Source organism: Echinops telfairi, unplaced genomic scaffold (assembly GCF_000313985.2).
Source record: "Echinops telfairi isolate 266 unplaced genomic scaffold, ASM31398v2 ScPeMD7_2010;HRSCAF=2546, whole genome shotgun sequence".
NCBI lineage: Eukaryota > Metazoa > Chordata > Mammalia > Afrosoricida > Tenrecidae > Echinops > Echinops telfairi.
Genome location: NW_022105908.1, coordinates 16,480,810 through 16,492,641, shown reverse-complemented (window position 1 = coordinate 16,492,641; position 11,832 = coordinate 16,480,810). Strand labels below are relative to the sequence as shown.

General features: G+C 42.1%; 1 protein-coding gene across 1 annotated transcript; it reads right to left on the bottom strand.

Annotated features, from left to right (window-relative positions):
• Positions 1-10,690: 10,690 nt before the first annotated feature.
• LOC101642183 (eukaryotic translation initiation factor 1A, X-chromosomal-like) lies at positions 10,691-11,125 on the bottom strand. The gene has a single exon (XM_045293497.1). The coding sequence runs from the start codon at positions 11,123-11,125 to the stop codon at positions 10,691-10,693; it is 435 nt and encodes a 144-aa protein (XP_045149432.1).
• Positions 11,126-11,832: the final 707 nt, after the last annotated feature.

Sequence of the window (11,832 nt, the reverse complement as noted above, 5' to 3'; positions counted from 1 at the left end):
GTGTATAAGAGAGACTTTTGTATAAAGGGTAAGTGTACATTAAGAAAGTATCCCAAAAAACAAACAAAAAAAAGAAAGTATCCCAACCCAGTGCTGTCCAAGCCCATAAGTCCAACATTAGCCCATATGTCTGACACCAATCTACAAAGTTCTCCTCAATCTCACAACACACATGTAATTATGCCGACTGCAGGAGAAAAGCCAATCTGTGAGCGTGTAAGCGTCACAACGCTGGCAGGGGTCTCCACACAGCTGCTCCAGCACCCAGGACTGCATCAGAGAAATCCCATGTGGCTTCTCCTCAGGGATGTCTTGCAGGAAGTGAGCCTTGCCAGTTGAAGCAGGGAACTGGCTAAGGCAGCTTCACCCTGGTCCGACCATCACTAAGCAAGAGACCCGAGAACTAGAAAGGCAAGGCTCATGGAGCCATTTCTTTTTCTGCCCTTCAATTAACCCCACATGTTTTTACAGGCCAGGTTGGCACAATAAACCTTAACTTTCTCAGTGGGAGAAAGGATGTACACTGGTACAGATAGGAACTGAAAATACAGGGAATCCAAGGCGGATGAGCCCTACAGGACCAGTGGTGTGAGTGGCAAAACAGGGAGGGTAAAGGGAGAATGGGTAGGAAAGAGGGAACTGATTACAAGGAACTCTATGTGACCTCCTCCCTGGGGGACAGACAACCGAAAAGTGGGTGAAGGGAGACGTCAGACAGGGCAAGATATGACAAAATACCAATTTATAAACTATCAGGGCTCATGAGGGAGGGGGGAGCAGGGAGGGAGGGGGAAAATGAGGACCTAATGTCGGGGGTTTGAGTGGAGAGAAAATGTTTTGAGAATGATGTACAAATGCGCTTTACACAATTGATGTGTGTATGGATTGCGATAACAGTTGTATGAGCCCCTAATAAAATGTTAAAAAATAAAAAAATTTAAATTAAAAAAAAAATAATAATAAAAGAGCCACAAAAAATAGATTGAAAAAGAGTTTTAAAATATTAATGGAAAATATGAAATCCCTGACTCCCCCCCCCCCCAATATATATATATTAGATAACAAAGTTTATTAGTGGTTACTAGGGTCAGTATAGAGAAAGTGGGGGTGGGGGTGAAAGATAAGGGTGATGGAAAAACTGCATCGATCATGGAAGGGTAGCTTGCAAACAGATTCTTGTAATTGCTGTCAATATACAAGTGGGCTTCAAAAAGTTTGTGGGAAACTTCCGTTATTTTAAAATTTATTTGCTTTCATCACTGGGCTTCTTTCTTGCTGCTGATTTGTTTGCTGGCCTGCTCTTCCACCTGCATGGCCAGGACCAGGGCGTTCCTGAAACCTTTGAGCTGAAAGGGTGCAAGGAGTCTCAGGGAGAAGGCACCGCTGAGTATGCATCAGGGAAAGGAGCCTCACCTGAAATCAGCGCCTGAGGATGAAGCAGGTTTTGAAGGGTCTTTCTGTGTGGCTCTTGATTCTACAAGGCTCAGGCCTCTTCTCCGAGTTGGGTGGTTGAGAGGCGTTCACGTGATAGCCATATGATACCAGGAGAGATTTGGTGAAGTGGAGCAGATGGCATCAGATACTGTTAAGTGTGAGTCTCTGTGGTCCATGCAGTTGGAGTGTCTCTTGGGGAAATTCCCAGTTAGGAAACATGTCTTCCGCCCCCAACTTTTCTTTCCAAAACCAATAAATTTTTATTTAAGATTTTTTAAAGTGTAAGAAAATAAAACAATAAATAGACCAGACCTACTGGACAACTGAGACTAGATGTCTCCATGGGACAATTGCCCTGAGATATTCTTTAACCTTCAACTAAGATTATTCCATGCCTTCTTTTTTTAGTTAAATAACAGATTGGGTCATAAAATAAATAATATCATCTGTGAGAACTTTGTTCCTAAAACAAACAAACAAAAAGCACCTAAATGAGACCAAATAGCCAACATTTATTCTAAAGCAAAGATGAGAAGGCAAAGGATCAGAAAAACTAGATTACTGGAAATAAACCAATCAGAACAGAAATCATAAGATATTTTTAAAAGATATTAAAAGTACCCACAGAGATGCAGAAGAAATAAAAATCTCATGTTTTGCAGATGATATAATCCTACATCTATGAGGGGGGTACCCCCCTAAAAATGGATTTTTTTCAAAGCTATTGCATTTAAATTTTTTATAAAACAACCTTATCACCTTCTAAGTATTCTCCATTACACTTAATACATTTGTCAAATCTGAGATTCCATTCTTAGAAACATTTTTCAAACTCATCTGTTTGGATGCCTGACAGTACCTCCCTCATTTTTTTCTTCACCTCATCTACATTGTCAAATCACTGTCCTTTCACGTCCCTCCTCATTTGTGGAAACAAAATGAAGTTTCACGAAGCTAGGTCAGGTGAGTAATGTGTGTGTTGCAGGAGAGGCATGCTGTTTTTTGCCCAAAACCGTTGCACTGAGATGGCTGTGTGAGCAGGTGCATTGTCGTGGTGGCAAACCCATCTGCCACAAATCAGGTCTTGTTTCTTGCACACTCTTACATAATCTTTTCAGAATCTTTAAATAGGAAGCTTGAATAACAGTCTGACCTGGTGGAACAAACTCCAAATGAACTATCCCCCTCACATCAAAACACACACACACACACACACAAATGCACATCTTCTTGATCTTTGATTTCACTTGACGAGCTTTTCGGGGCCAGGTGACAATGGCTCTTCCACTGGCTTGATTGATGTTTGCTTTTTGGGTCGTAAGAAAGGCACCATGTCTCATCACCACTAATGTATTTGGGGGAAAAGTCTGGGTCACTTCGGAGCTGTTCTTTCAAAGCACGGCATGTTTCCGCTCGACTATCTTTTTCCTGGTCAGTTAGAACCTGAGGCACAAATTTCACAGCAACCCTTCTGATTCCCAAATCTTCCATTAAAATTTGCTGAACCAAGCTCCAAGAGAGTCCAGAGAGCTTCACCATCTCTTCAATGGTCCGTCATCAGTCTTTGGGCACAAATGTATGAATTTTGTCAACATTTTCATCTGTTTGGGAAGCTGAGGGATGTCCAGCATGAGATTTTTCATCAATCGACATTTCACCTTTTTTGAAATGAGAAAACCACTCATACACTTGAGTTTTTTCTCATAGTGCTGTTTTGTAAGCTGTGTTCAACATCACAACAGTGTCTGCGTCATTTTTCCTGAGCAGGAAACAAAATTTCACAGCCACACCATGTTCTCTTAAATTGGCCATCCCCAAAACGAGGTTGGAGCAAAACTGCTTTTATGAAAAAATTCACTCTGACCAGAGAGAACCTTCCTAGGCAACGCCACTGGGTGCACTAACTCAGAGAGAGTTGCTTGATGTTTTCCTAGTGGGAAAAATGTGTACTATGAAAGCTCCACCCAATGGAGTTTTTTTCCAGGTGTTTTATTTTGGGGGGGTGGACTCTAAAACTTCAATTAAAAATTTTCTTAAATGAAATGAAAAAATTTGGCAGTGTAGCATACAGAAATCACTTGGATTCTTGTATATTAAAGATTATGATACTGAAAAAGATGTCAAAAGGACAACACAATTTACATTAACTACACTAAAGAGAAAATACTTAGAAATAAATCTTGCCAGAGAAACAAAAGACTTATACAAGGAAAGTTACAAAACAGTCCTTCAAGAAACTTACAAAGGGAACAAATGACCATATTCCTTGATAGGCATGTTAAACACTGTGAAAATGTCAATATTACCTGTGGGAAACAGAAGGATTTCTCTCAAGTTGTCTCCCCCAAGTATATGCCAGACTTAGCTGCTTGAGAATGACTGTACACTTGGAAGTCATCAGGAGTGGATTGGGGGTCATTCTCCCTGAGAGTTATCAGCTGTCTAGATCAAGCAGACACCATTGTTTATCCCACAATGCGTAGGGCCCACTCCCTTCTGATAAAGATAGTAGTTGTCTGTTTCCTTGTAAGAGACACCAGAGAGGTCAAACCCGCCCAAGGATGACCAAGGTTAGGCTGCCATCATGAATCTAGGGTCCGCCCATCTTGTCACATGTATAACCCTAGACCTTCCCATTCCTATGGGCACACCCCTAGCTCATCCCCTTCCTGTTACGCTTATGCCTATCATAGATCCCCTTCCTACAATTGTATGCCCATTGTACTGCCCCTTCCTGTGACGTGTGATTCTGCAATCAAGTCCCCCTAAAGTGATATAATGATTGGTTAGCAATAAAGAGGAGGCTCTCCCCAGCTCTGGGGCTGAAGGCTCTCTCTGGTTCCAGGGGCCTGGAACTCTCCCTGGTCCTCAGGGTCAGAGGCTCCCTCGTTCTCGGTCCCCGAGGCTGTTCCTGCTCTGGTAGCCAGGTTCCCCCCACAAGGACCACCAAGCAGGGCGGAGGTGAACAATGTTACCATGTAATGTGTCTGACTGCATCATTGTATTATCTCTTTTATCTATCATGCTCTCGATGACTTTAATATAATACTTATATATCTCAACCGTACAATTGTGCTTACTGAACCTGTGAGTACTAGCAGCAGTGGGGGCTGGCACCCCACTCCCCTCCAAATTTAACTTAATACTACAATTACCAGACATACTTTACAAATTAAATTCAATGCAATTCTAATCAAATCCCACCACCATTCTTCAAAGAAATGGAAAAATGGATCTCCAGTTTATATGGAAAGGACAAAAAAAAGGATAAATAAAACACTATTGACAAAAGGTGCTGGGAAAAAACTGGATCTTCAGCTGCAAAAGAATGAAACAGGACCCATACCTCACACCATGTACAAAACAAACCCAAGTTGGACTAAAGATCTTCATATAAATCACACAATGACAAAGGCCATCAATGAAAACATAGGGACAAACTTAAGAACCCTAATACAAGGCACAAACACACCACCAAACAGAGTGAAAAATATCTACACACTATAGAAGACAAGATGAAGAACTGGGTGGGGGTAGGGAACAACAGAACTAATTGTGATGATGTATGTACAACTCTTTACAAGTGTCTTAACTACGGAAATGTATGATATGTAAATTTCCTATTAAGAAAACTTCTTAAAAAATTAAGAATTGGGACCTACTGAAAATACATTCATGCACATCAAAGACTTCATCAAAAGAGTCAGCAGAGAATCCACAGATTGGGAGGAGGGTGTTCAGCAGTAATCTCCAAAATCTATAGATATTACATCTTAACAAGAAAAAATGCAAACAACCCAATCAAAAAATGGGCACAATACATGAATAGACAATTTACCAAAAATGACATCCAGGTAGTTTTCAATCATTCGCTGTAAAAGAAATAAAAATTAAAACAACAATGAAATATCGCTTCACACCAACACTTTTTAGCAAAATTCAATAAAATAGAAAATACTAAATGCTGGAGAGGATGTAAAGAGATTGGAATGCTCTCACATTACTGGTAGGACTATGAAATTGTACAATCAGTATGGCACTTCCTTAAACAAACACAAGCAAGAGTACCTTATGATTCAGCGATCTCTCTGCTGGGTATATACCCTAAAGAATTTGAGACTGCAACAGGAACAGATGTATACACACCTATGTTTATTGAAGCAATTTTCATAATAGCAAAAACATGGTGTGTTAGTCTGGATTGACTAGAGAAACAAAGCCAGAGAGACTATGTGTACAAGAAAGAACTTTATATAAAGAGTAATTGTATACTAAGAAAGCATCCCCTAGGGGAGCGGGGAAGGAGGGGAAAATGAGGACCTAATGCCGGGGGCTTAAGTGGAGAGGAAATGTTTTGAGAATGATGAGGGCAATGAATGTACAAATGCGCTTTACACAATTGATGTATGAAAGGATTGTGATACGATTTGTATGAGCCCCTAATAAAATGATTAAAAAAAAAAAAAAGAAAGCATCCCAACCCAGTCCAGATCAAGTCCATAAGTTCGATATTTGCCCATATGTCTGATACCAATCTACTAATTTCTCTGCAGACTCACGCAACACATGCAATAACACCGAATGCAGGAAGATCACTGGCCAGTGGGTGGAAAGTCTTGTGGATCCCGTGGCAGTGAAAACATCTCAGCACTTCCAGGGGTCTCCACGTGGCTCCTTCTTGTCAGCAGGAATGTCTTGCAGGGAGTAAGTGTCCCACCTCCAGCAAGCTATCTATCTCTGTAGCCCCTCCAAATGAGGTCATCAAGCTGCAACCTGATTGACAGGCTTAAACTCCACCCATTCACTCTTAAATCTCAAGTTGACACCAGATTATGTAACTGCCCCACATGGAAACAACCAAAAACCACAACCCAAAATCACAGCTAAAGAGGAATGGATAAAGTACATTCATACCGTGGAATATTAAGCATCAATTAAAAAAAACGACAACTCTCTTAAACATGGAAAAAGCTAGAGAATATGATGCTTTGCAAATTTAGTCAGTCTTGCAAAAGATAAATGTTTAATAACACCATTGTTAAAAGGAAAAACAAAGAAAAAGAAATGTGGTTTAGACAGCAATAGACAAAACTTTGATGACTTCTAGGAAGTCAGGGGTGTGGGCAGGAACGGGGAGGGGGAGGTATAGATTATTGAGGAGGAAGAATGGGGTGGGGGGAGAAAAAGAACCACATATTGGAGGATGTAACAAGATACAGTTGTTGATTCCTTTCTTGAGATGGGCTGTGTAAATATATATGGTATGTTTCTTTTTTTAAAAAACCCTCCAGAGTTCTTATCCCTTAAAGCTAAATAGTACTCTGAGTGGCTTGAAAATAAAAATTAATAAAAGGAGGAAAAGTAAAATTGAAATACGCTTGGAGTCTTTAGTGACAACCGAGTTCATCTCAAATGAACAAAAAAAGAAACTAGCGTATTCAAAAGGAATATCTCTCAGTGACAGTACTGTGTAACTTGAACTTATAACATCTCTAGGTAATAAAAATTATTTTTAATTAAAATAAAGGATGCCTTTATGAATAGCAGAAATAACCCCCAAAAGAACTATGGACTAAACAAAATATTTTTTCCTTCCTTCCTGCTGCTGGAGTTCCAGGCATTGTGTCCACATTCCAGGAAGCAAAAAGGAGGGAACGTGGGAAAGGATATGTTCAGCCCCTTTTAGACCAAATCCTACATGTTTACGTACTACGCCATCTCACATCCCACTGATGACCACTGAATCGCGTGCTTCACCAAACCGACAAAGAAGCTGGGAAAAGAAAGACTGCCTTCTAGCTTTATTTCACCTTCTACCCAGGTAAAAATTGGGGTTCTTATGTTACGAAAGAACACAGATATTTGGGGGACCATGCATCTTGTGTGATCCAACGGTACAGCTGGAATTCAAATCTAGAACTGGTAACCTCTCTGTCTGAAAATCGATTGTATTTTGTTTAAATGCTGCCTTTCTCTCCCCCTATTGGAATACAGCATTCACACAGATTGAGGGCCTTATCTCTCGCTCACTGCTGCAGCCCCAGCACCTAGAATGCCTGCCATACAGTAGGTGAATAATATTTGTCATTGCACGTAATTTAAAAAAAGATTAAGTTAGACTACATATATGAAAGAACCTCTCTTGAGATCTGGCATCTAGCAGGTTCCCAGAACAGGGTAGCTATTATTCTTAGTTAACATCTTCCTGTTTAACCTAGCAGACCCTCGGTCAGGGTTTAACTTTCAGACCCTAAATCTTGGGGCCAACCTGCTTGGAAGCACACTGAACCGTACAGGGATGGACATACTAAGCCCTGGCTCCTGCTTGGTCTATAAAACGAACGGAAGCTTTTCAACACCACCACAGGTGTGGTTTCAACAGCCACAGGTGTGTTTTGGTGGCAAGGAGATGGGAGGAAAAGATACATAAACCACTCCTGCCCTAACTGGGAGCCTGAAGGAGACTGTCAGCAAAAAGTTGGTCCCTTCAGTGATGGGCCAGCCTCTCCCAGACCTCATCTGATCTCCTCCTTTGAAGCGCAGACTCTCCGAGAGTTCTAAACTCTGTCTGGCTTTGTCATTGTCTTCGCTGTGCTGAACTGGGTCAGACGGAGGGAGTGCTGGGGCTGCCTGCATTGCCTGCCTCTCTAAGTGGCACACAAGCACACAGCCTCGGAAATCCAGTGTCATACAATCTTGACATTTGGATCGAGGCAAATGTGCCTTGTTCAAACAGGAACGATCTATAGTGGCGCCAGGAGTCTACAATAGTCAAGGTCATTTGCGCCATTGCAATGGTCGTGATTACAAACAAACATTCATTTCATGGGAGTTTTCAGAACAAAGCAAATCTTTAGAATGGATTTACCTCATTAAAAATATATATCTATAAGGAACAGCTATACACATTCAATCTGCTTATGAATGCTGTGGACACTTTCAATTTATCTTGTCAAAACTCAGGGCTTCTCAGGTATATTTGAGGAGCAAGTGAAAATATGCAAGTCCTTTGTGAGTAGTCAAGCAACTTGCCATCAGAAAGCATTATTACTACACCTTTACTACTCATTACTACTGTTGTTACTACAAAATGACATTATTATTATTATTACACCTGTACTACTCAGAACTCTGGGGCTTTATTGTTAGCAAGAAAACTGATCTTGTACCTGTGAGATCTCAGGTGCATCTAGCACAGACTTCCAGGTACACACACCTGCTGGTGACCTGACCCCACCTACTCTACACCTTCCAATCCCTATCCCCATGGAGCTCCTTCCTCCAAAGCTTCTCATTCCACATTCTGCAACTCAGGTCTCCCCTCAGGAAAGAGGTGACCTATCCATCCTTATCACATGCTCTGCCTTCATCTCTCCCTAGCTCTGAGCCCTGTGAGATGCTTTGTGCATTTCATTCTTCTGCTCTCTCTCCCTGACAAGAAGTGTTAGCTCTGTGACTGCAGGCACCTCATCTGCCCTGTTCACATTGAACCTCTATGTCTAGAACAGGGCGGGTCATGGAGTGGACACGTGTTGTGTGACTACCTACTTAGGAACAGAAGGCAAAGCTGTGGGATTCGTTCACTCCGCGTTACTAACCACCCGGCTTAGGTACTTCAGGGCGAGTTCTGAGTGAGAACCCCTGGTGCTCATGGGGTCAGGAGGAACCACAATGTGGAGTCGTCAGATGACTGCTACTGATCTGAAGGACATCAAGGAACAGGCACTCAAGGCTCAAGTGTGTTGGGCGCGTTCAAGGAAGGTATTCCATGTTGGGGGCTGCCACCATTCTCACGAGGAGGAAGCCACAGGGGCTCCACTAGGAGAGGAGGGAGGTGTGACTTCATGTGGGTGTAATTCTGTCCCCTCTCAGGCCCACCACATCTCATCTGTCAAGTCCCCATGCCTGGCCCTGCCCCTTGAAGCAGCTCGTTGTCAGGACCTGACTCTGGTCATCTCTGCCCTGCGGCTGAGCTGCATGTTGCTACCGTGGAGGCCGAGCCCTGACGGCACTGGGCATCTAAACTAGTCTTGAGCTCTATTCGAGTGTCTTAGGCTGGATTCTCTACAGAAGCAAAAGCAGAAGCTTTTATGTTTGTGTGTGTGTGCATGTATATATATATGTGTGTGTGTATATATATGTGCATGTATATATATGTGTATATATGTGCATGTATATATATGTGTGTGTATATAGAGAGAGTGAGAGAGAGAGAGAGAGAGAATGACTCACATGGTTGTAGAAGTGGGAAAGTCCAATCCCAGGCAAATTCCAAGTTTGTGGTTGAGACATTAGAGGTTCTCCTGGAAGCTTTTCTGGAATTCCTATCACACAGAAAGTATTCCTTTTGATGGCGTCCCACCTAATTCTTAGGCTTTCTTTCAATTTTTGCCGTGTTGTTGTTCATCCTGCAGCACAGGGGCTGGCAGACTTTTGAGGCAGAAGGGCCATTCCTGGCCTTCACGCCAAGTTAAAAATTAGCTGAGAGCTACAAATATATTGTTACACACAAGTGAAATCACTGTTACCTGAATAACAGCCGTTATATTTTTTCAATTTTACCTCAGAGCCACATGTGCGCACTGAAAGAGTCTCATCTGGCCTGAGAGCCACAGCAGAAGAGTATGAGAGATTTGTCTACAAGCTCTCTAGTCCGACTTTCAATTGATTCAATTCTAATCTTTGGCTCTTTCAATGCAGTATTATTTCTAACATCTGTATGGTTTCTAAGTTTTTCAGTTACTTTGTCAGTTTGTTCTTATAGTATTTTTCTGAATTATCCCCCCCCCAAGAAGCAATATGAAAACATATCTATTTATTTATTTTCCAAATGCATTTCATTGGGAGCTTATACAGATATCATATCTTTCATAGTTCAATTACATCAAGTGGTATTGTACAATTGCTACCACACTCAATTTCAAAACATTCTTTTCCTTCTTGAACTTGATATTAGCTCCCTTTTATCCATACTCCATATACCACCTGGAATTTTTCTATAAGTTTTTTTTTAATAATAGTTTTAATGGTCTTTTATCCAGAAACTCTTATTACTTCAAATGAACAAAGTGGGCTGAACATTTTACTTCAACATTCTCAGTTTTAAAGGAAACACCAATACCTTAAAACAAATCAACCTGCTTGAATAAATAGCACTCATGCTGACGAACTTTTAGTCTTCTACAACGGGAGAGTCCCAAATCCGAATTGTAGGACGATCCTCAGGTCTAAAGGAATGCAAAGCGTTGGGGTCGACTTAGATATCATCAATGTCCTCATCATGATCTCCTATGTCGTCAAACTGGATTTCATCATCATCTCCAGGGCCAAAGGTATCTGTTTCATTGATTTTAGCATGCTCTGGAAGCTCGCCATAGGCCTTCAGACTTCTAGCTTCATCCGCATTGTATTTTAAAGTGACATCCGCTTTGTTATCCTGATAGTCGCGTAGACCAACCAATATGATGTCCGAGGTATTTATCCAAACCTTCTTCCTCAATTTTCCCCTGATGTGACACAATCTCTTTACACCATCAAAACACATGGCTTCTAATCGTCCGTTCCCCAACATTTTGATGACCTGTGCATATTCTTGCCCATCCTCTTTGAACACCAGTTCTCTTTTTTCAGCCTCGTTCTCATTCTTACCCCGACGTCTATTTTTACCTCCTTTACCTTTATTCTTAGGCATGACCGCGGCCTTGTGGCGTTTCCAGCTCCCTTTTGGGCGGCGGTTAACGAAGGGGAGTGCGCAGAATGCGGCACGTGCTAAGGATCGAGCGGCGTGTGAAAGAGAGCCTCACGACGCAGCGACTCAGGGAACCTGACGTGCCTACGCTCAGTGGGCGGCAAATGGCGTCGCGACGTCTGCGTCACTTTTCCACGCCCACCGCCGTAGAGTCGACCCGCCCACGGCCCTCAGTACGCAGGCGTGATCGAAATGCTGCCTAGTTGAAAACGGGGCTGCCAACCGTCCACCTGGTTCTCAGCAGGTGGGAGGGAGTGGGGAGAGGAGGGAAGGGGGCGAGGTTTTATCTGCCTCCCTCCCTAGACCCCACCATCCCATCCATAGCTTTCTCAGTCTTTCTCTCAGTCCACTGAAAGTACTTAAGTAGCATTCTTCTGAATTCTTTTTGTTTGTAATCATTTTATTGGGGCTAATACAACTCTGATCATAATCCATGCATACATCCATTGTGTCAAGCACATTTCTACATTTGTTGCCATCATTCTCAAAACATTTGCTTTCTACTTGAGCCCTTGGTATAAGCTCCTCATTTTTTCCCCTCCTTCTCCGCTACCCCCTCCCTCGTGAACCCTTGATAATTTATAAATTATTATTCGTTTGTCATATCTTACACTCTTCGACATCTCCCTTCACCCACTTTTCTGTTGTCC

Excerpts from the sequence above, each read along its gene's own strand:
- LOC101642183 (XM_045293497.1), bottom strand. The coding sequence starts at position 11,125 with ATGCCTAAGAATAAAGGTAAAGGAGGTAAAAATAGACGTCGGGGTAAG.